Source organism: Podarcis melisellensis (genome assembly GCF_964234715.1).
Source record: "Podarcis melisellensis genome assembly, chromosome: 16".
Classification (NCBI taxonomy): domain Eukaryota; kingdom Metazoa; phylum Chordata; class Lepidosauria; order Squamata; family Lacertidae; genus Podarcis; species Podarcis melisellensis.
Window position 1 is genome coordinate 9,460,329 of NC_138533.1, and position 20,749 is coordinate 9,481,077.

General features: G+C 52.3%; 1 protein-coding gene across 7 annotated transcripts in view; it reads left to right on the forward strand.

Moving 5' to 3' along the window:
• ZBTB7B (zinc finger and BTB domain containing 7B) overlaps window positions 1-19,335 on the forward strand; it is a 57,321-nt gene extending 37,986 nt beyond the window's left edge. For 6 of the 7 annotated variants that reach the window (XM_081891639.1, XM_081891641.1, XM_081891640.1 and 3 more), the window contains exons 2-3: window positions 13,489-14,479; window positions 16,842-19,335. In XM_081891639.1, the coding sequence (XP_081747765.1) occupies window positions 13,489-14,479; window positions 16,842-17,328 (1,478 nt within the window). In that variant the 3' untranslated portion in view covers window positions 17,329-19,335. Of the gene's footprint in view, window positions 1-11,253; window positions 12,451-13,488; window positions 14,480-16,841 lie in introns of those variants that run through there. The other variant, XM_081891644.1, reaches the window with a different exon arrangement.
• The last annotated feature ends 1,414 nt before the right edge of the window (window positions 19,336-20,749 follow it).

Sequence of the window (20,749 nt, forward strand, 5' to 3'; positions counted from 1 at the left end):
GTGTGGATGTACAACAAGTATACAACGGGCAGCAGGGCGTATGCCTTACAAACAACCCAGGGTGTGAGAACCAGGGATTTTATGACCGCACAAAGCTTTGTTGTCTCAGGACGCTCAGATCCTTTAGTGCTGCTTTAGGATTGGAATTGTTTTTCAAGTTGTTCAATAGTTTGGATGTGTGTGTGCCCTCCGTTACGACATAAAGACAATTAATTATAAGATGCTTTAGAGAGTTCAAAGCTCTCCCTGAACTTATCAGGCCAATCTTGGCTGCAGCCCTGTGAGGTAGGCTGGCTTGGCTGTCCCCTTTATGGGGCGGCGGAGACTGAGAACAGGGCAGCTTTGCCCCCGAGCCGTGTCATGCGTTGGCTGGTGTGAGATTCAAATCTTGAGACTATCCGACTCGCACCCGAGGTTCCCGAGACTTGAGATCACTTCCACGCTCGGCGCTTTGCTTCTGCCTGAATTAACTTTCCCATACTTGCAAAGCAGAGTGTGAACATTCAGCAACAAAACTTTTTCTAAGCTTCTTCCTTGCGTTAAAATTTGGCTCAGGTGTGTGTGCTTGCCAGTGCCTCTTGAGGACTAGCGGTGCCGGCTAGTGCCTCTTGAGGGCCTAAGGTGCCGGCTGGGCAGGAGCCGGATTTGCTAAATATCCAGTAAATCCCAGGTTCCAGTAGGCAACTGGAACAAAAAAACCCAACACAATTCCAAGCTGGACTGAAAAATGCGCAAATTTTAAAACTCTTGACCCCGCCCCTTGTCCCTCCTGGCTCCGCCTCTGACCTGATTCTCCATGACCTGCCAAATCCCTCTAGGCTCTGCCCCCACCATGCCTGGGATTCTGTCCTAGCTGAAAATTCTCCTAGGCCCCGCCTTCAGCCCACCAAGCCCCGCCTCCCCATCCAGGCTCCACCCCTTGCACATCGCTGTTACTTCTGCAGTCTGCTGGTTCTGGAGCTGATGCCCAGGACGGCCGTCGCAAATGCAAGGGGAACCGCAGGGCTTAGTGTCTCTTTCGGGGGAATTCTAGCTGATTCAGCTTTTCTCTAACCCCTGTGTGGCAAACAACACTCTCCAAATTCCCCCTTCGCTGCATTCATCCTCCCCCCCCCTTTGCATCTGGTCACCCTCCATATTCAGGGCTTCCCGTAAATGCGCAAAGCCCCAGCGCCCATAGATGTGCACTTTTGGCCTTGGCCTCCCGGCCCTTATCTCTCAGCATCTCCCCCGAGAGCGGCGGCGGAGGTGGAAAAACCCCTCCTCCAGTCACCGCTGGGATAGCTCAGCCCTGCTGCAACATCCGCCACCCACTTTTTAAATTCTTCTTAAAACGGAAGCTACATTCCCCCCCCCCCCACTCTCTGCACCCTGGCCATCCCTCAATCATGGCACCCTCTAGGCATCGAGGGACTACAACTCCCATCATTCCTGAGCGTAGGCTGTATGTGTGTGGAGGTCAGTGGGAGCTGGGAGCCCCCGTCAGTGAAGACCACCAACCTTAGATGGCTTGAAAAGAGGAGTGGGCCTGTATAACTTTGCAGCCTAGACCGTGGCTGGCTCCCAGTGATAGAAACTCAAGTACAGTGGTGCCTCAGGTTACATACGCTTCAGGTGACATACGCAGTGGTGTAGCGTGGGTTGTCAGCACCCGGGGCAAGGCAAGTAATTTGTGCCCCCTAACCCGTGGATTTGCGCCCCCTAACCCTAACCCCCAGATGTTGCGCCCAGTGCGGTTGGCCCCCCCTGCACCCCCCACGCTACGCCACTGGACATACGCTTCAGGTTACAGACTCCGCTAACCCAGAAATAGGACCTCAGGTAAAGAACTTTACCTCAGGATGAGAACAGAAATTGTGTGGTGGCGGTGCAGCGGCAGCAGGAGGCCCCATTAGTTAATGTGGTGCTTCAGGTTAAGTACAGTTTCAGGTTAAGAACGGACCTCCAGAACAAATTAAGTACTTAACCCAAGGTACCACTGTATATAAGCTAAGTGCGAAATGCCACCTTGAATCTAGGTTGCAGTAGCCACAACAGAATGTCAATTTGCCACTGGGGGGGTTGGACTAGATGACCGCTGGGGTCCCTTCCAACGCTACGATTCCATTATCTCAACTACATTGCTTGCCCTTACAACAATTCACCTTCCCCAGGAGGAGAAGCACGTGCAGGGGAAATGGAAATGGTATGAACTATGGAGCAAGGCAGAGGTTTTTTAAACTGTGGGGGAAATGCGGAAACTACTTCACAAAACGGCGCCCTAAAATACATACCTGGACTTGTTTCGATTAATGTCTGCAGGAGACTTTGTGGATATTTAAGTTAGATTTAGAAAAATCTTAATAATTATTCATAAAGGAAACAGTTTATAAGAAGCAAATAAGGAGTCCAGGTACAGGATAAAGAAGTCTTTTATTTGGTTGTTTGTATTGTTGTATTTTATGCTCATTGTATGTTATGTTCATGTTTTATGAGGGTGGATTTGTGTATTGGGGGGTGGGGATTTATGTTATGTTGTAAATAAAATTCCAATAAAAATTTAATTTTTTTTAAAAAAACCTGTGGTAGCCAACCTGGCACCCAGAAATCTGCATGTGGTCACAACTGGACCTGTGGCGATAGCAAAACGCGCCTGGCGCCTGGCTAATTTCTAACACCGCCGGCTACGGGTTCGGCTCCTTTGTCTGTCCCAGAGGGTTATTTATTGAGCCTCTAAGGGGCTGTTTTGTGTGGATTGGCTAGCCAGATTGACTTTGAAGTTGGGAATCTTTGGTTCCTTTCATGGCCAGTCTGAAGAAGTAGCCAAACCCAACGGATAAGTTCTGAGTATTTGGCTGGGCATGGCGACGCTGAACCCCGCAGCGGAGGCATTTGCCTTGCCCGCTCGGCCATGCTCCGAGGGGCCCGAAAAGGCCCCTGTAATTTGTTCCCCATCAGGTGTTGGAGGGTATCGTTTCTGAAACCTGGGTTCCGAAATCTTCTCTCCTGGGTGACAGAGGAGACAGCTTTCGAGTGGTTGAGAGGCCGTGGGTGTGATGAGCCGCCGCCAAGCACGCAATTCTCACAGACCCCCCCTTGGCCTGCCGCAGCAAAAAAATCTTTTGCTGAAAACAGGAAAAGGTGTCAAACCCCAGAGCTCCCACGTCAAAGGTGCAGGGGGGGGACGATGGGGGGAACGGTTGCTCCGTAAAGATCTGGTTTGGGTGTCGCTAGATTTGTTGCCGAATCTTCCCCCTGTACACAGTCTTTCGGCCGACAATGACAGCTTGATCGCACCCAGGGCATTCGCGATGGAAAATTGCCGTCTAGCTCGGCCTTCGAGCCCCACGTTGCCCTGCATTTTAGAACTTTGGACTAAATGACCCCGCTCTGTGATTCAGTGATTGTCCGCACGGATTTGCAGCAACTGTCCAAGGCAGGCATAGGCAAACTTGGCCCTCCAGATGTTTTGGGACTACAGCTCCCACCATCCCTAGCTAACAGGACCAGTGGTCAGGGATGATGGGAGTTGTAGTCCCAAAACATCTGGAGGGCCGAGTTTGCCTGTGCCTGGTCCAGGGTATCAGATAGGAGATTCCCAGGCCTCCTTGAACAGCTGAGGAATGAATGTAGGGCCGCCTTCTACCACTGAGTCATGGCCTTTCCCCTAGAAATAAGCTAAGATCCTGGTCCTCATGATTCTAGAAGATAGATTTGAATAGGAACACAGGAAGCTGCCTTACACTGAGTCGTCTAGACCGCTGCCCCATCTAGCTCAGGACTGTCGACACGGGCTGGCAGGGGCTCTCCCGGATTTCAGGTAGGGGACATTCCCAGCCCCACCTGGAAATGCAGGGACTTGAACCCGGGACCTTCTGCATGCAAAGCAGGTGCTCTCCCACTGAGCTGGGGCGCTTCCCACCCCCACCCCCCAGCGCTGCTCGCAATACACCTCCATCCTGCTTCACAAAAGGGTGCAGTCGCAAGCTCACAGGTGAGACCGGGCTCAGGGCAAGATTGCTTCATCGCCCCAGCCTGAGCCAAATGGCTGCTGTATCAGATCTTGGTGTGTAAACTCTCTGCCATAGGTGGGGACATGATTCGAGCACAGCAGGTAGCTGGAGTTTATTGTGGGGTAAGGCGGCATGACGCCCCGCCGTTTAGAATAGTTCAGGATCATCTCCCTCTTTGGGATGGATGTGTAAGGCTAGAATGCCAGCGAGCATGCACAGAGTGCCTTTCTCTTGGCACCGACGTCTTGCTGGCACTGCAGGTTTGGGGCCCAAGGACTCTCATTTAAAACAAGGCAAACAAATATAAGAATGTGTGGTGGTAAGAATTCTCATTTTGGATGACGAGAGCCTGATCTGAATGCCTGCTCACTCAAGGAATAAGTGGACTTATTCAGACTCAGTTTTCCCCACCTGTGAAATGGAATCGCAGTGCTCTGAGTGGCTGTGATGACTTAACCTGGACCATCATTTTAAGATTGTTTCTGAGACAAGCTTTATTCCTCTGGTTTTTACACCTTTTGGATACTGGCTTGTTCCTTCATCTTTGAAAGCCTAGTTCTTTATTCCTCATATTCCACAGCCTTCCAATCTGGACTACTACTACTACTACTAATATTATTAGCAGTGAATCCAGAACAACTTGGGCAAAAACATCTGAACACAACATCTCCGCATTCTCTAGTTTCCATTTCAAATTTTTCTCTGCCAGTGAGCTGCAAAACGGCATGTTATTTTAAAAATAAATACACTGCAGTTCTGATTTATCTTTAAATCTTGCATCAAATGCACAGTTAAACCGGAATAAATTACCCCAAACCTCTGTCAACCAGGCTGTTTGGAACTGAGCTGGATATTCCTGCGTTTGGGCAATTTTTATTTACATTATTTGGGTTGTTAAATGTGTACCCTGCCCTAACCTTTCAAGGGGCCCTACGTACATTATTCTACACCCTGCCCTTTCTGTTATCCACCAACCCTGTAAGGTAGACTAGGCTGAGAGAGGGCATTGACTGGCTCAAGGTCAACCAGTTAGCCTAGTGGCCGAGTACGGATTCGAACTCGGATCTTCTAGCTCTCGAACCACTATACAACACTGCCTCTTAAGGCACAAATGCATTTCCTGAGCAGCATTTCCCAAACCTCACATCCTCCAGGTGCAGATGGACTACAACTCCTATCATCCCTGACCATTGACATTGATGGGAGATATTGTCCATCTGGATGAAGATTTTGGGGTGCCAAATTCACCGAACAGAAATCATGTTGAAAGGGAAGTTTACTTTATCAGCAGTCAACATTTTATAAGAACTGAATGCACATAAATGCAACTGAAAATCAGAATTAAAATACTAGACACTCAGGCAATATTTTCAGGCAATCCTAAGAAGTCTATTAAGGATAGCTGTGGCCAAAAACTTTCCCTCCTGATCAGTGGTTGACTTATAGGAACCCTGCAGCTCGGAGGAGGGACCAGGGAGGGACTGTATTATGGGATATATTAAACCTTTCCTCGCCTCTTCATAAAAACGATAATAGAGAAGGACATGCAAAATAGACTCCGGCTCAGCGTTGCTACAGAAGCTGCATCTGTTGTCCAGTGAGGCCACAGTCACACCATGTTAAAAGCCCCATGACGCTGCTTTAAACAGTCATGCGTCCCCCAAAGAATCCTGGGAGCTGTAGTTTGTTACGGGTGCTGTTAGGTGGACCGTGCCCCCCCCATTCTCCTCCCAGAGCTACAGTTCCCAGAGTGCTTTAAGATCAATCCCGTCTCCCAAGAGCTCTGGCGTTCACTGAAACACATAAAATTCTAGTCCTCTGGCAGGGGTAGGCAACCTAAGGGCCGGGGGCAGGATGCGACCCCAATTGCCTTCTCAATCCGGCCCACAGACAGTCCAGGAATCAGTGTGTTTTTACATGAGTAGAATGTGTGCTTTTATTTAAAATGCATCTCTGGGTTATTGGTGTGGCATAGGAATTCGTTCAATTCCCCCCCCCAAAAAAATATATATACCGTAATTTTTGCTCTATAAGACCCACCTTTTCCCTCCTAAAAAGTAAGGGGAAATGTGTGTGTGTCTTATGGAGCGAATGCCGGCTGCGCAGCTATCCCAGAAGCCAGAACAGCAAGAGGGATTGCTGCTTTCACTGCGCAGCGATCCCTCTGGCTGTTCTGGCTTCTGGGATTCAGAATATTTTTTTTTCTTGTTATCCTCCTCCAAAAACTAGCGTCTTATGGTCTGGTGCGTCTTATAGAGTGAAAAATACGGTATATAGCTCGGCCCCCCACATGGTCTGAGGGACGGTGGACCGGCCCACGGATGAAAAAGGTTGCTGAGCCCTGATCTATGGGAACAGCTCTCCTGGGAGACGATGGGGGTTGAATTGGAGATTCACTGCTCACCGAACCACATTATGGGAACAGTGTGATGGGGACATGGGGGGGGGGGGAATATAATAATGGGAGAATCAGGGTGTTGCACAATTGTCCCCGTGAAATATTAAGCAGATGGTGAGTTTGGGTCATAGATGATGCAGTTTAGTAATGCCGGACTATGACATTCATGGTATTATGGGAATGATTCTCCCTTGGGAACATAGGGGAACTGACTTATACCTTGCCGTTGTCTACACTGACTGGTTGGGGGTTGTATAGGTGTGCCTGCTTTCTATTTGTTTTGGGCTGGGCGTGGGCATTTTGACTTTTGCTCAGGGGGTGTTCCTTTGAGATGGGTGTTTTGCAGTTCCTCTATATGTCCCTTCCCCTCAAAACTTTGGGGACCCCCAGTGTTGCACCTCGAAGCTGCCCTGTTTTCTTATCTCAAACCACACCGGGCATGTTGCCTGTGGTTTCTGCAGCGTGGCGACGCTCTTGACATGCTCAAAGGCACTCTCCGTAGCATGTACGGACGATAAAAGTTGGTTGTGCTCACCCTGAGTATACAATACTGTAGAGGGGATCCTGGGTACAGTACTGAACACGCATGTATTTACATGCCAGTGTGAGGAACCTGTCGCCCTCTAGAAGCCAGCAATAGCCCTCCCTCGCGGCCACGAATTTCTCTAATCCTCTTTTAAAGCCATCCAAGTTGGTGGCCACCTCTGCCTCCTGTGGCAGGGAGTTCCGTAGATTAACTCCGCTGCAGTTAAACTAAAAAGTCCCAAATGCTACCACTCATTTCTGATGCTTTCTCGTTTTTGTCCTCTCAAGGGGCTCAGCAGGAGGGTCACACCCTCTGGGAGTCTTTGCAAGAACCCTGAGAGGTAGGGTAGGCAGAGTGAGGGGAGCCAACCCAATGTCACACTTTGGGGGTGGTGAACAGAGGATTTGACTTTGCGCTGGCTCTGCCGCAGATACAGAGTTATGCCCTCCTTCTGCCTTTCCTGCTAAAAGCTCCATGCTTTCAATAAACTGCCTAGCAGGCAGCAGTGCACCAGGTGAAGCTTTCCCAGAAACGGCTGCACCGGTTGAATTTCTGCCCGCTGTGCAGTTTTTAGAGCCCTCTGCCTGCAAAGCCCTTACAGCTGATTGCGTCTAGACCCTGCCAGTCTCCCCTCAGCTCCCTTCCGAACCCTGATGGCTTCCGCCTGTGCCACAACCACCAGCTCTAATCCCAGCCGATTGCTCCTCCTGCTAATCCCTCCTAATCTGATTGGCGTTTGTCAGGGTTTGTCAACCCAGAGGGGCATGATGGTTTAATTGCAGCTCAGCCCGTCCCTCTGCCTCCCACCTGTGCCCGCAGGGGCAGGTGGAGAAGGCCTCGTGGGTAATCTCAGGACTCCTGGGTTCTATTCCCAGCCCTGGGAGGGGAGGGAAATTGAGAGCGGAGGTTTCTGTGTTCTCAGCAGAGGCTTGCTGCCTTGTTTTGTTTCGCAGCAGCAGCCGGGCAGAAATTCCACAGGCAAAGTGCTGTTTGGTCACCTTTCTCTGCAGTGGGAAGGGCCGTGCAGCTGCTCGGTTTGTTTTCCGGCACAGCAGCCAGGCAGAAATCCAACAGGAAAAACACAGCTCTCACCTGATCCCTGCTGCTCAATTTCTGCCCTCTTTCACAGCAGCCAGGCAGAAACTCGTCAGGTGAAGTGCCACACAGACACTGCGTGCGGCAGGTGACCTGCGATTGCTCAGCTTCTGCCTGGCCTTTAGAGCTGTCAGGCAGAAATTCAACAGGAAAAGCGCTCTCTCTCTCTCTCTCTCTCTCTCTCTCTCTCTCTCTCTCTCTCACACACACACACACACACACACACACAATATTCACTGTGCAGGGAAGATCGTGTCAATGTCTGCCTGACACCGTGACATCCTGTGGGGAAGGGGGCAAAGGCAGTGGCTCTTAGACACGAGGAATGGGAGCACGAGGCTTGGGCTGGGGGGTGGGGAGAGGGCCGGGCGTGCAGTGTGGGAAAGGAGTGGGGCGCTGGGAGAGCCGGGGAGGCTGCTAGCTGGGACTTGGAGAGACCGCGGAGAGGAGACCGAGTAAGGCCTGTCCTGGGCATTTTGCCCCATTGCGCCCCTCCCTGAGGGAAGGCAATCAAAGCCAGCCTCTCTCTCTCTCTCTCTCTCTCTCTCTCTCTCTCTCTCTCTCTCTCTCTCTCTCTCTCTCCTTCTTTCTCTCTCTCTCTCTCTCTCTCTCTCTCTTGCTCCCCCCTCGCTCCTCCATGCCAGGCAGGGGCTGGCAAAGTTCTGGCTGAGCTGGCATCCCCCCCCCCGGGCGTTGCCATGACGCGGACCGCGCCCAGCTCCTGGGTCAGAGTGCTCCTCCAGGAAGAAAAACCACGCCTGCCTGGCAGGTCCCCATCCGTCGTCCCCCCCACCCACCCTCCAAGCCTTCCCACCGCCGCTCTCCTCCTCCTCCTCCCCACAGAGCCAGCCTGCCCGCCTGCCCATCCTCTTGCCCGGCCGGTTGAGCCTGCTTGGCAGAGAGGGGAGCGGCTGCCCCTGCTTGGAGCCCGTCCCCTTCCCACCCACCCCTGCCCCGTCGAAGGCAAACACACAGCCCAGCTGGCTGGCACCCAAAGCGGGCAGGGAGCGGCCACAAGGCAGCCCCGTTCCGACTTCCGAGAACAAGGCGAGGCACGACGTCGAGTCTCTCTCTCTCTCTCTCCCCCCCCCCATACCCCACCAGTTTTGCCCAGCTGGCACCCAGGTTATCTGGGCAAAAGGTGGGTGGGGGAACAGGATGCAGTAGGGGAAACATTATTAGAGGGTGCTGGAGGGAGCTTGGAGGACGGCAGATAGGGTTATTTTACTTTCCTTTGTATAGCACGTTTTTATCCAAGCAGCCTAAGGTAGCATACGTTGCTCCCCCCCCCCCACTTCCCACAACAACCTTGCAAGGCAGCTTAGGCTGTGAAGCAGTGACTGGCTCCGAAGAGCACCCAGTGAGCTTCATGGCCAAGTCGGGATTCGAACCCAGGTCCCTCCCGGGTCCTAGTCTGACGCTCTCGCCACCACTGGCTCTCTCTTAAAAACCTTACGTCTTTTCATTGGTATAGGGTAGGGGGCGAGCTAACCTTGTTATTTCAGTTTCTCATTTCTACCACTGTTTGATTTTTTTTCTTCCCCCCCCCCAAAATGAAAATTCGTTCAGTGTGAATTTTTCCTACTGTACCCATTTTTCGTACACAGTTTGCCAAAGAGGCACATTTTCTTTGCAGAGCGTTTCCCCCTAATATAATGGGTAGGGTGTTTTCACAAATACATGCACTAAAAGTCCAATTTACCCTTAACGGCGTTTGCACCATCATCCTTTGCCATACACCGGAAGTTGTTGGACTACAACTCCCATCATCCTTGACCGCTGCCTGAGCTGGCTGGGGACAATGGGAGTTGTAGTCCAACATCAGCTTGGGGAGGAGCCAAAGCTGAAGAAGTCCATGGCCTAGAATATGCTGGAGAAACTGCATCATAAAATTCAGAGGAGTGCAAATTTTGAAGGCGGGCTGCGTTTCAGTTCTTGCATCATTTCAGAAAGTGCAAAAATTAGGTAAAGGTAAAGGGACCCCTGACCATTAGGTCCACTCGTGGCCGACTCTGGGGTTGCGGCGCTCATCTCGCTTTATTGGCCGAGGGAGCCGGCGTACAGCTTCCAGGTCATGTGGCCAGCATGACTAAGCCGCTTCTGGCGAACCAGAGCAGCGCACGGAAACGCCGTTTACCTTCCCGCCGGAGCGGTACCTATTTATCTACTTGCACTTTGACGTGCTTTCGAACTGCTAGGTTGGCAGGAGCAGGGACCGAGCAACGGGAGCTCACCCCGTCGCTGGTATTCGAACCGCCGACCTTCTGATCGGCAAGTCCTAGGCTCTGTGGTATAACCCGCAGCGCCACTGCCTTAAAATGTGAACTGGATCGAAATGCTCCCCCTTTCCTGGTGAATTGCACCTGGGACCTCACCTACAGCAGTAGTCTCTTTATAGTTCTACTGGAGGTTTCTAGACTCCTGTCAGCCCCTGGTCAGCATGACCACAGGTTCAGGGAATGATGGGAGTTAAAGTCCAGCAACTTCTGGAAGGCCACAGGACCACCTCTCCTGTCCTGGACCATGTCCCAACCTATCAGGGATCCCATATGAAATGATTCCAGCACAGCCTACCCCTGATCTGTACTCTGGCGCATAGAAACGGCAGTGTTCCTAAGCACATACAACATGCAATCAGAATTTCTACCTGGGAAGCGCCACACAGCCTTGTTAGGAACATCTAGGGCAGCCAATGCCCTCCAGAGGTTGGCAGCTGTCATTCACAACCTCTGGAGGCCAGCAAGCCTGTCTAGGGAACGGCTTGGCTGAAGAGGCTATGCTGAGAGCCGCATTCCCTTCATGGGGGGGCGGTTACATGCCAGCGGTGGGCGGGGCCAGAGGTAAAACTGGGTGGAGCAACAGACGTGATTTGCCTGGAGAAAAAGCGCTGTTTTGTGGAGGGAAAGCGCGGCACAAAATTGTGTGAGGGCACGGCAACCAAAATGATGGCCGTGCTCTCTCAATAAATAATAATAATAATAGTAATTTATTATTTATACCCCGCCCATCTGTCTGGGTTTCCCCAGCCACTCTGGGTGGCTTCCAACAAAACACTAAAATACAATAACCTATTAAACATTAAAAGCTTCCCTAAACAGGGCTGCCTTTAGATGTCTTCTAAAAGTTTGGTAGTTGTTTTTCTCTTTGACATCTGGTGGGAGGGCGTTCCACAGGGCGGGTGCCACTACCGAGAAGGCCCTCTGCCTGGTTCCTTGTAACTTGGCCTCTCGCAGCGAGGGAACCGCCTGAAGGCCCTCGGCGCTGGACCTCAGTGTCCGGGCAGAACAATGGAGGTGGAGATGCTCCTTCAGGTATACTGGGCAGAGGCCGTTTAGGGCTTTAAAGGTCAGCACCAACACTTTGAATTGTGCTCGGAAACGTACTGGGAGCCAATGTAGGTCTTTCAAGACTGGTGTTATATGGTCTCGCCGGCTGCTCCCAGTCACCAGTCTATCTGCCGCATTCTGGATTAGTTGTAGTTTCCGGGTCAAAAAACGGGAAGATAGTACGTCTGGGAAGATGGCGTCTTGGATTTTGCCTTCAAATTGTTGGAAGGTATGGGCTGCTTTCCACCCAGCACATTCCCCCCTCTCTCTCTTGCCTAAATCCAGGCCAGCCCGAGACATGATGGGAGTCCAAGGTTGCATCCCAGCCAACAAGGGTGTGAAGGCAGGGTCCGTGAGGGGTGGGGCCTAGGGAGAGAGTTCCAGGGGCCAGATTGAGAGGCCTTAAGGGCCGCCTGAGCCCTCTCCCCCTCCTTCCCCCTGCAGCTTTCGCTCTGGGTCCTCTCTCTCTCTGGGTGCCCTGAGAGGGGAGGGTTTGAGGCTCTCAAATGCCATGGGTCGTGGGTGGCGGGAGGGAGCTGCCCTATCTTTCCTAGGAATCTGCCTCTAACCCTGTCTCTATCAGGCCCCTGATCTCTTTTGCACCGTCTGGGGGCGAGGGACTTCCTCCCGCTCTGAGAAGAAGTCAGTGCTGTGCTCTCTCAGAGTCTGCACACTTCCTTTCCGTGTGTGTCTATTCTTTTCTGAGTTTCTTCACGTACGTCTGCCATCTTCCCTGAAGGAGGCCTGGGTTTCATTGCTTTATTTATTTGAAGCTTCTACATTGTCTTCTCCCCCCCCCGCCCCCCCAATTCAGTAGAGAATGTATGACTCTTAATCTCAGGGTGGCGGGTTCGAGTCCCGTGTCGGGCCAAAATATTCCTGCATTGCAGGGGGTTGGTCTAGATGACCCTCGAGATCCCTTCTGCTATTCCGTGATTCTGTGATAAAGGTTCTAAGAGCAGCTTACGTAAGATCAGCTAAGAAAACAACAGCTGCAATGCTTGCGCTCTGAAAGACATGGCACAAAAGGAAAAGGCATGTGGAAGGAGGAGGAAAGTGAGCAAAACACAACCCCTTTTTGATTTAGGCTTGGAGGGGAGGCAGGCGGGAAAGGTGAGTCCTGCACTAAGAAGGCCTTTCTTCAGATCTCGCCTCCGTCTTGGCCACAGAGCTCACTGGCCTCTTGGCCACAGAGCTCACTGTCGGTGACCTAGGCCCAGCCGCTGCTGTTCGGCCTAACCTGTCTCACTGGGTTATATTGGGGATCAGTTTGAGGAGAACCACGTACACCACCTCGGGGAAATGGTGGGCTTTAAATGCAAGAAATGTATAAATGGTAAGAACTGAAAGCAATCATTTTTCCCGCTTTTAGTTTCTTTAGCTCCTTTCCTGGATTGTCCGCTTCCTACAGAGACAACGTGTGCAGTTGGTGAATCTTCAGGCAGGTCAAGAGTGAAATAGTCTCTGATGTTGAATGACAAAATACATAGGATCTTGGCGAGTGATTTAATGAGGAAACTGTGACACCGCCTCATCAACACCTCAACAGACCCGGTTTCGGATTTTCTACAAATTAGCACGCTCTTCAGACCTTATTTAACCAGGCCCAATGCCACTAACTGCACACAGGGAAATCAGCGAGGCTGGTTCAGTGGGCAATGCGAGGAGGCCTAGGAAGATCTGCTAAGGGCTATTAGAATCTATCAGAATAAACCTTCCAAAACAAGGGATATAATGGGAAGGAGCTGAGCAGCATATAAACAGGACTAACTTAACCAGTGGCGTAGCGTGGGTTGTCAGCACCCGGGGCAAGGCAAGTAATTTGCGCCCCCTAACCTGTGGATTTTAGTAGAGGCAGAGAGCTGCGAGTGTGAGCGCCCCCCCCAGATGTTGCGTCCAGTGTGGCCGGCCCCCCCTGCACCCCCCACGCTACGCCACTGAACGTAACCCTCTGTTAGCCTTAGTAAATGATGGCGAGTTTAAGGAATTGATTGTAACTTGAGGGATTAATTGATCAAAACTTCTCTTCTCAAAATAAATGATTGTCCGTCTCCAAACACGTTGCTTTGAATGGCTTTTAAATACAAAACCTAAATGCTGTCTTTATTGGCTGGTGCTAACATCCCTGCTCTTTCCCTCCTGTCCTTGCAGGTGAGGCAATGGGAAGCCCTGAAGACGACTTGATTGGGATCCCTTTCCCAGAACACAGCAGCGACCTGCTGGGCAGTCTCAACGAGCAGCGCCGGAGGGGGGTTCTCTGCGACGTGACCTTGCGGGCCCAGGGATCGGAGTACCGGACCCACCGGGCCGTGCTGGCAGCCTCCAGCCGCTACTTCCGGCGGCTCTTCGCGGGGCCCGGCATGGGCGTCTGCGAGCTGGATTTCGTGGGGGCTGAGGCGCTGGGCGCCCTGCTGGACTTTGCCTACACTGCCACCCTGACCATCAGCACGGGCAGCCTGGCAGAGGTGCTGCGAGCCGCCCGCCTCCTCGAGATCCCCTGCGTCATCAAGGCCTGCGTCGAAATCCTGCAGGGAAACGGCTTGGAAGCGCCCGTCCCCGATGACGCCGCCCGTGAGCGTGCCCACCGCTACCTGGAGGCCTTTGCCACCCTACCCAACGCCGAGGGCAACCTGCCCGAGCCACCCGTCTACCCGGCCCCCCGCCGCAGCAAGAAGATCCGAAAATTCCTGCAGGCCAAGGGCTCCCGCCTGAACAACCACCTCGGCGAGCTGTCGCCGTCGCCGTCCCCCTCATCGACGGGGACGCAGGAGCGGCCAAGCCCCCCCGGTCAGGCCTCTCCGGCGCCAGTCCTCGCGCACCCCCACGAGGACGAGGTGCTGGCGCCCTCTCGCGCCTTCCCGTACCCGTACGCCTCCGGCCTCTCGCCAGAAGACCTGGGCTCGGACGAAGAGCCCACCGAACATGACATCATGTCCTACATGCGGGCCCTCAACCCGGAAGGGCCGTCCCTGGGCCTGGACCCCCCGGACAAGCTAGTGCGCAAGCGGCGCTCGCAGATGCCCCAGGAGTGCCCCGTCTGCCACAAGGTCATCCATGGCGCGGGCAAGCTGCCCCGCCACATGCGCACCCACACCGGGGAGAAGCCCTTCGCCTGTGAGGTCTGCGGGGTCCGCTTCACGAGGTGAGCCTTTCCCCCCTTTCTTTCGAAACTGGCTCGCTCTGCCCACTGCGGCGGCCTGGCTTGATGCCAGCAGCAGGATGGGGCAGGTGCGAGAGAACAGACTGTACCACATGGGAGTGTAGGGGTGTGTGAAAATACCACAGCTTCCTTCTTTTGATGTTGGCCATGTTGTTGAAAACACAGCTCCTTGCAAAGGAGGAGGAAAAGGTTCTAGATCAGAGGGCAAGGGGGCTCTTTTGCCCAAAGGCCCCTTTGCTTTGCAGGGAACTGTCAGGGAACTGACATCAGAGCGAGAGGCGGAGGCAGGGCTCCAGAGCGATGCCGGAGAGGGGACCAGCAGGGGGGAAGGAATTCAGCGCAACACCAGTAGAGAAGGGAGGGAGATGGAGGAATTGGAGACTGGTCTCCAAGACCCTGCATCAGAGACTAGTGGAGAGAGCGCTGGCACACCCCTGCCTTCCCCTTACTGGCGCAGGCGAGTTCCGCGCAGGGAAAATAGGAGGAGACTTGGCGTCAAACAGCTCTTATGCTGGAAAAGGTTCAAGAAACGCCCACTGACAGATTCTGCAAGCGACTGACCGGCCACGGAGTGTGGGCTGTCAGTCAAGGCGTGGTGATCCAGGCAATCGGACACAACTAGCAGGCAACTTACGCACAAGTAACCCCTTACAACCATTACAGGAACCTTCTGGGGGCTGGCATGCCCAGGGGTAGATACAGCGAGAGGCATTGAGCAGTGGAGTTAATGGAGGCGACTCTGGATCTTTGTTTGGAAGGCTACATCTGAGGGGTTTTTTAATATGCACACAGCCTGCGTCTCTCTATCCAAACACCCCAAATTTCCCGGGAAAAGGGGATTGGTTGTTCAAGCACTCAGGGGGAGGAGCGGGTGTGTGTCTCCTAACAGCTCCGTTGGTATAGCATGAGACTCTTAATCTCACATTGGGCAAAAGACTCCCGCAATTCTATGATTCTAAGAACTCTCAGCACTCCTAGCAAACTACACTTCCCATGGTTCTTTGGGGGAAGCCACAGCTGTTTAAGGTGGTATCATAGTGCTTTAAATGGCTGGTGCAGATGATGGGGCCTAGGCAAAACCTTACTACTCCCATTTCTGCTGAAAAGCTGGCCCCAGATTCCTTCCTTTTTCTTTGTAAATGGGCCATTGGTCACCCTACGAGAAGACCCATTGAAACTGCTGGGCTTAAGTGACTCAGGTCCACGGCTTCTACTGAATCCAGCCCAGTGGTTTTTTTAAGCTGTGCTGGCTTGGTTTTATTAGAATTATAGAATTTGTAGAGTTGGAAGGGGTCACGAGGGATATCTGGTCCAATTCCCTACAGTGCTGGAATAATTTTGCACAACACGGGGCTCAAACCCACAGCCCTGAGATCAAGAGTCTTATGCTCTACTGTCTGAGCTATCCCAGATGTCTTACTTGGTCCCGCCCCCCCCCCGGAGCTGTGCAGAAGGCGGGACAGAAGTTTAAAATAAACAGTACCTTTTAACCCTGCACAAAGTGGTGCTCCTCTCCTAGAACTGTCAGCAGCGAAGAGACAGGCAGCGAGGACTGTTCCATCTGTAGTACTCAAGGGAGCCTGCCTATAGCCAAACTTCAAAGAGGCTTTTCTTTTCCTAGAGCTCCCTCTAGAGGCCATTCTGCATTTATCTAACTGAGCAATTACTGCAGGTGGGGGGGCTTTTTTGTACCCCATTTGCCACCAGCCCCTGCTAGCAAGGCCAATGCTTAGGCACTGCGATTTTTGCAAAGCGCACAGACACACAAATAAAGATTTGCAATATATCATATCTCTGATGAAAATAGGGACTGCATTATTATTATTATTATTATTATTATTATTATTATTATTATTATTATTATTATTTATACCCCACCCATCTGGCTATGATGCCCCAACCACTCTGGGCAACATATATGAATCCATAATAAAACATTTTAACTATACAGGTCTGCTTTTATATGGCCCGGGGGTTGGATAACTCCATATCCTCTTTTAACATCTCTCCAGTGAAAATAGGGACTTCCTAAGGAAAAGCAGAAATAGAAACCAGGATGGCTTCTTGTAAATCTGGGACTGTCCCTGGAAAATAGGGTCTGATATATTGCCAGGTCAAAAATTATGAAACAGTATCACAATGTGGACTTCAAACCAGTTTCGGACAATAAACCGCCCAGCCTTAATTCTGTGTGGTCCCTCTTCGTTTCATAAGGACTAGCTGCCCTCTTGTTTGGAATTGAGGTTGCCCACAAGCAAGGAAGATGCTGCCGGGCCGCGGGCAGAGGTTTCCCTATGCTCTTGCTGACGCAAATCTCCTGTCTCCCCTCCTTTCTCCCTCGCAGGAACGACAAGCTCAAGATCCACATGCGCAAGCACACGGGAGAGCGCCCCTACTCCTGTCCGCACTGCACGGCCCGCTTCCTGCACAGCTACGACCTGAAGAACCACTTGCACCTGCACACTGGCGCCCGTCCCTACGAGTGCTGCCTATGCCACAAGGCCTTCGCCAAAGACGACCACTTGCAGCGCCACCTCAAGGGCCAGAACTGCCTGGAGGTGCGCACCAGGCGCCGGCGCCGTGGTCCCGATCCCGAGCCCAACTCCTTGCCCCCCGCGGGGACGCCCTTGGCCGACCACGACTTGGCCAACGGGCTGACGGATGAGCAGTGCCTCTCGCTCGCCCGCGGCTACTGGGATCCGGCCCGCGCCCAGCAAGCCCTGTCTCCTCACATCAAAGAAGAGGAGGACGACGAGGAGGAGGAGGAGGAAGGCCGCGAGGAGGGCATGGCGACGGACGACGGGCCGGCGGCGGAGGCAGAAACGGCGTAGGGGCCCCACTCCCCGAGACTAGGCCTCAGGCCTTCTTTGCTTTGGCTGTTGCCACGGCGACTCCGGGGACTAGGCCGTGGTCCAGGCCGAGATGCACTATTTCCCCACCCTTTCTGTTGCCGCGGCAACGGAGACGAGATGCACTATGACCCGCCCCTCCCTGGAGCACTGATTTGGTGCCTTTAGTGACCCCTCAAAGGGGTACGGGGCAGTTATGAACCAAAGCAGGTGGGGTTGGGGTGGTGGGAGGGCAGAAAAGCAAGGGAGAGAGTTCATATGCTCAGGATCAATGAAATAAGCAATTAAATAGGGGTAGTGCTATTTGGGGGGGTGGCGTGGGAGGGAATCCTGATTTTTTTTCCTAAGAAAACAAGAGAATTATATAACTTTGGGAAGGGGGGAGTGGTTGGTGGCCCCCAGACCCTGCACTTTTGGGGGGGGTGCTCTGACCCCCATGTTAGGGAGGCTAGGAGGGGATGACTAGATTTATTTATTTTTCTTAAGGCGAGGATGTCAGGTTGAGGAGCTTTTGAGGAGTGTGCCAGGTTTCCTGGGTTTGATCCCTGCCTCTGGCTTTCCAGAGAATTTTATTTCTGAGGAGGCAGAAGAGAGAAAAGAAGATCTTTCTATTATTCCGGGCCCTGAGACTGGCAGCTGCTTTTTGAGAGAGGGGGGTGAGTGAGAGGCCCACAACCTTTCCCTTGCATGGTGGGGAAAGGAAAGCAGGGGGTGTTTTTTCCACACCACCCAAGGGCGGTGCCTGCACTCTATATCGACAGCACCTCCCTTTTTGCACAGAGAGCCCTGCTCGGCTTCCTGGTGGCATCCTTGCACAGTGCAATGGGCTGGTCCCAGCAGCAACCCGTCGTCACCCCCAGATTTGTTTGGGGTAGGAAGATGCCCCCAAAATGAGTCCTCTGACCCACATTCCCATAGCTCTTCCACACCAAGACCTTAACTCCTTGCAAGAAGATAGGTTTTAGCACTTGGTGGAGGACGGACCATCAACTTGGGGTTACCCCCCCCCCCCCAATTAAAAACCCTCCCCACAGAAGTTTCATTCCACAGCAACAGGTGTCCGGTGGACTTTTGCACAAAAAGGCAATGACCCCGTTGTGTTGACACCCCCCCACCCCACTTTAATTTTCCTCCTCCACCATTGCACTAGGGTTTTTGCCTGCGATTTGAGGGCAGGGAGGGTTCGGACTGGCACACTCCTCAATGGTGGTTAGGGGTCAGGTCTAACTTGTTGCCCTTCCCCCCCATTTGCACATTCCTTAGATTTCCAGGGGGCCCCCCTCATCTTTCTGGAGGGGGCAAAACAGCCGGTGGGTTGGAGAGAGGCGGCGTTTGGGGAGCGCAGGGAAAAGTCCGTCCCGAGTATTAGCACAGAGTTTAATCTATATTTAAGAGATGATGTAATATATTATTTCCCCCTCCCCAAACTCTGCTTTCCCTTCCACCCCCAACCCTGTCCCAATTTCCACCCCACCCTCCCCGCAGGTGTTTTTTGGGGGAGCCTCCTGTCAGGTGAAAAGAGGGAGGGCAGGTCTCTGATGAGAGCCCCATGTTATCTTCCCTGACTTTTTTTTTTAAAAAAAGTGCCTGTATGTTTAAACTTGAATTTCTAGCTACTTGAAGTGCAAAAAACCCCCGCTTGTTCCACCTTACCCTGCAATACCTCAGCTACACCTCACCCTGTCTTCCTGTTCTTGAATACCCCCCTCCTCTTAGACTCTTCCTGCAGCAGCGATTTGGTGATGGGGGGGGAACAGCTGGAGATGAATGAAAATACCACCCTCCTCATTGCCTTTCTCTGGGAGCGCTAGCAAAAATGTGCATATTTTCCTGGATGGCTGTGGGGGCGGGTATGTGGAAAAGACGGGTGGGGTGTTCACCTCCCCGCCATTTCATTTGGTGTTGTTGTTTTTTTAATTATTATTAATGTGCTGGTATTCCCGGTGTCCGTTGAGGCTGCTTGACAATAAAAAAGGAAAGCAGGGGAAATTTTGGGCTTGCGTTGGTGTCTGTAGGGGGCGTGGGGCCTTGCCTTCATGGACAAAAATTCTCCCAGAAAAGGTGGAGCGAGGCGGCTTGCAATACCTGCTGTGCGCGACACGAGGGTTTACATTACCTGTGCCAGGAGGTGCCACTAGGCTGACTGACACATTGTGCGTGTGGTGTTTTTTTTTCTCTTAAAAACAATGTTTAGGGGTACAGTGGTACCTCGGATTACATACGCTTCAGGTTACATTCGCTTCAGGTTACAGAATCCGCTAACCCAGAAATAGTGCTTCAGGTTAAGAACTTTGCTTCAGGATGAGAACAGAAATCTCGCGGCGGCAGTGGGAAGGCCCCATTAGCTAAAGTGGTGCTTCAGGTTAAGAACAGTTTCAGGTTAAGAACGGACCTCCGGAAAGAATTAAGTACTTAACCCGAGGTACCACTGTACTCTCATTTTAACTCAAGTAAATCACCATTTTATAGTTCAAATTGGGGGAAATAAATACAGTAAATGGACAAAAGTACAAAAATTCACAAAATGTTTAGGCGTATGCGTACCCCTACATCCCCCCAGAAAAAAACCCCACTGTGTGTGTGTATACACACGTCTTACACAAGTTCCTGCACTGGACGGGAAAATATGCTGCGAGCAAAACTCCTCCTTCCTCTACTGAGGGGTGACCATGTTTTTTGGCTGTGGCTTCCACATGGGGGTGTGGGAGAGGGTAATAATTATATCCACGTAGCACCTCCAGCAAAACGCCGCAGGGTTCGCAGGATCCAGAGGGGAAGATGCTAAGCGGTGGATTCAAATGGCAAGAAACAAGATTCTGACTAAACCTTAGGAAGAACTTCTTTGACAGTGGGATGGAGCACCTTGGAGGCTGGACCAGGGGTCAGCAAAGTTTTTCAGCAGGGGTCCGGTCCACTGTCCCTCACACCTTGTGGGGGGCCGGACTATATTTTTGGGGGGAATGATCGAATTCCTATGCCCCACAAATAACCCAGAGATGCATTTTAAAGAAAAGGGCACATTATACTCATGGAAAAACACACTGATTCCTGGATCGTCCGTGGGCAGGATTTAGAAGGCGATTGAGCTGGATCCGGCCCCCCGGCCTTAGCTTGCCTACCCATTTGGTGGACTCTCTGTCGGACGTTTTCAAACAGAGTCTGGACAGCCATCTGTCAGATTCTTTAGCCGCGATTCCTGCACTGTGCAGCCACCGAGAATGCTCAGTCCTCACTGGACTGATTTTAGGGTATTTCCCCACGTCCCTTAGGCTTTTCCTAAATACTTCTTGGGTGTGTGTGAAATTTTGGCAAACCTCAGGATTCCCCTCTGCAGCCCCGGACCGATTCCCTCCTGCTTGCAGGTGGTGCAGTTCTGGCTGCGTAAGGACCAGCACACCCTGGC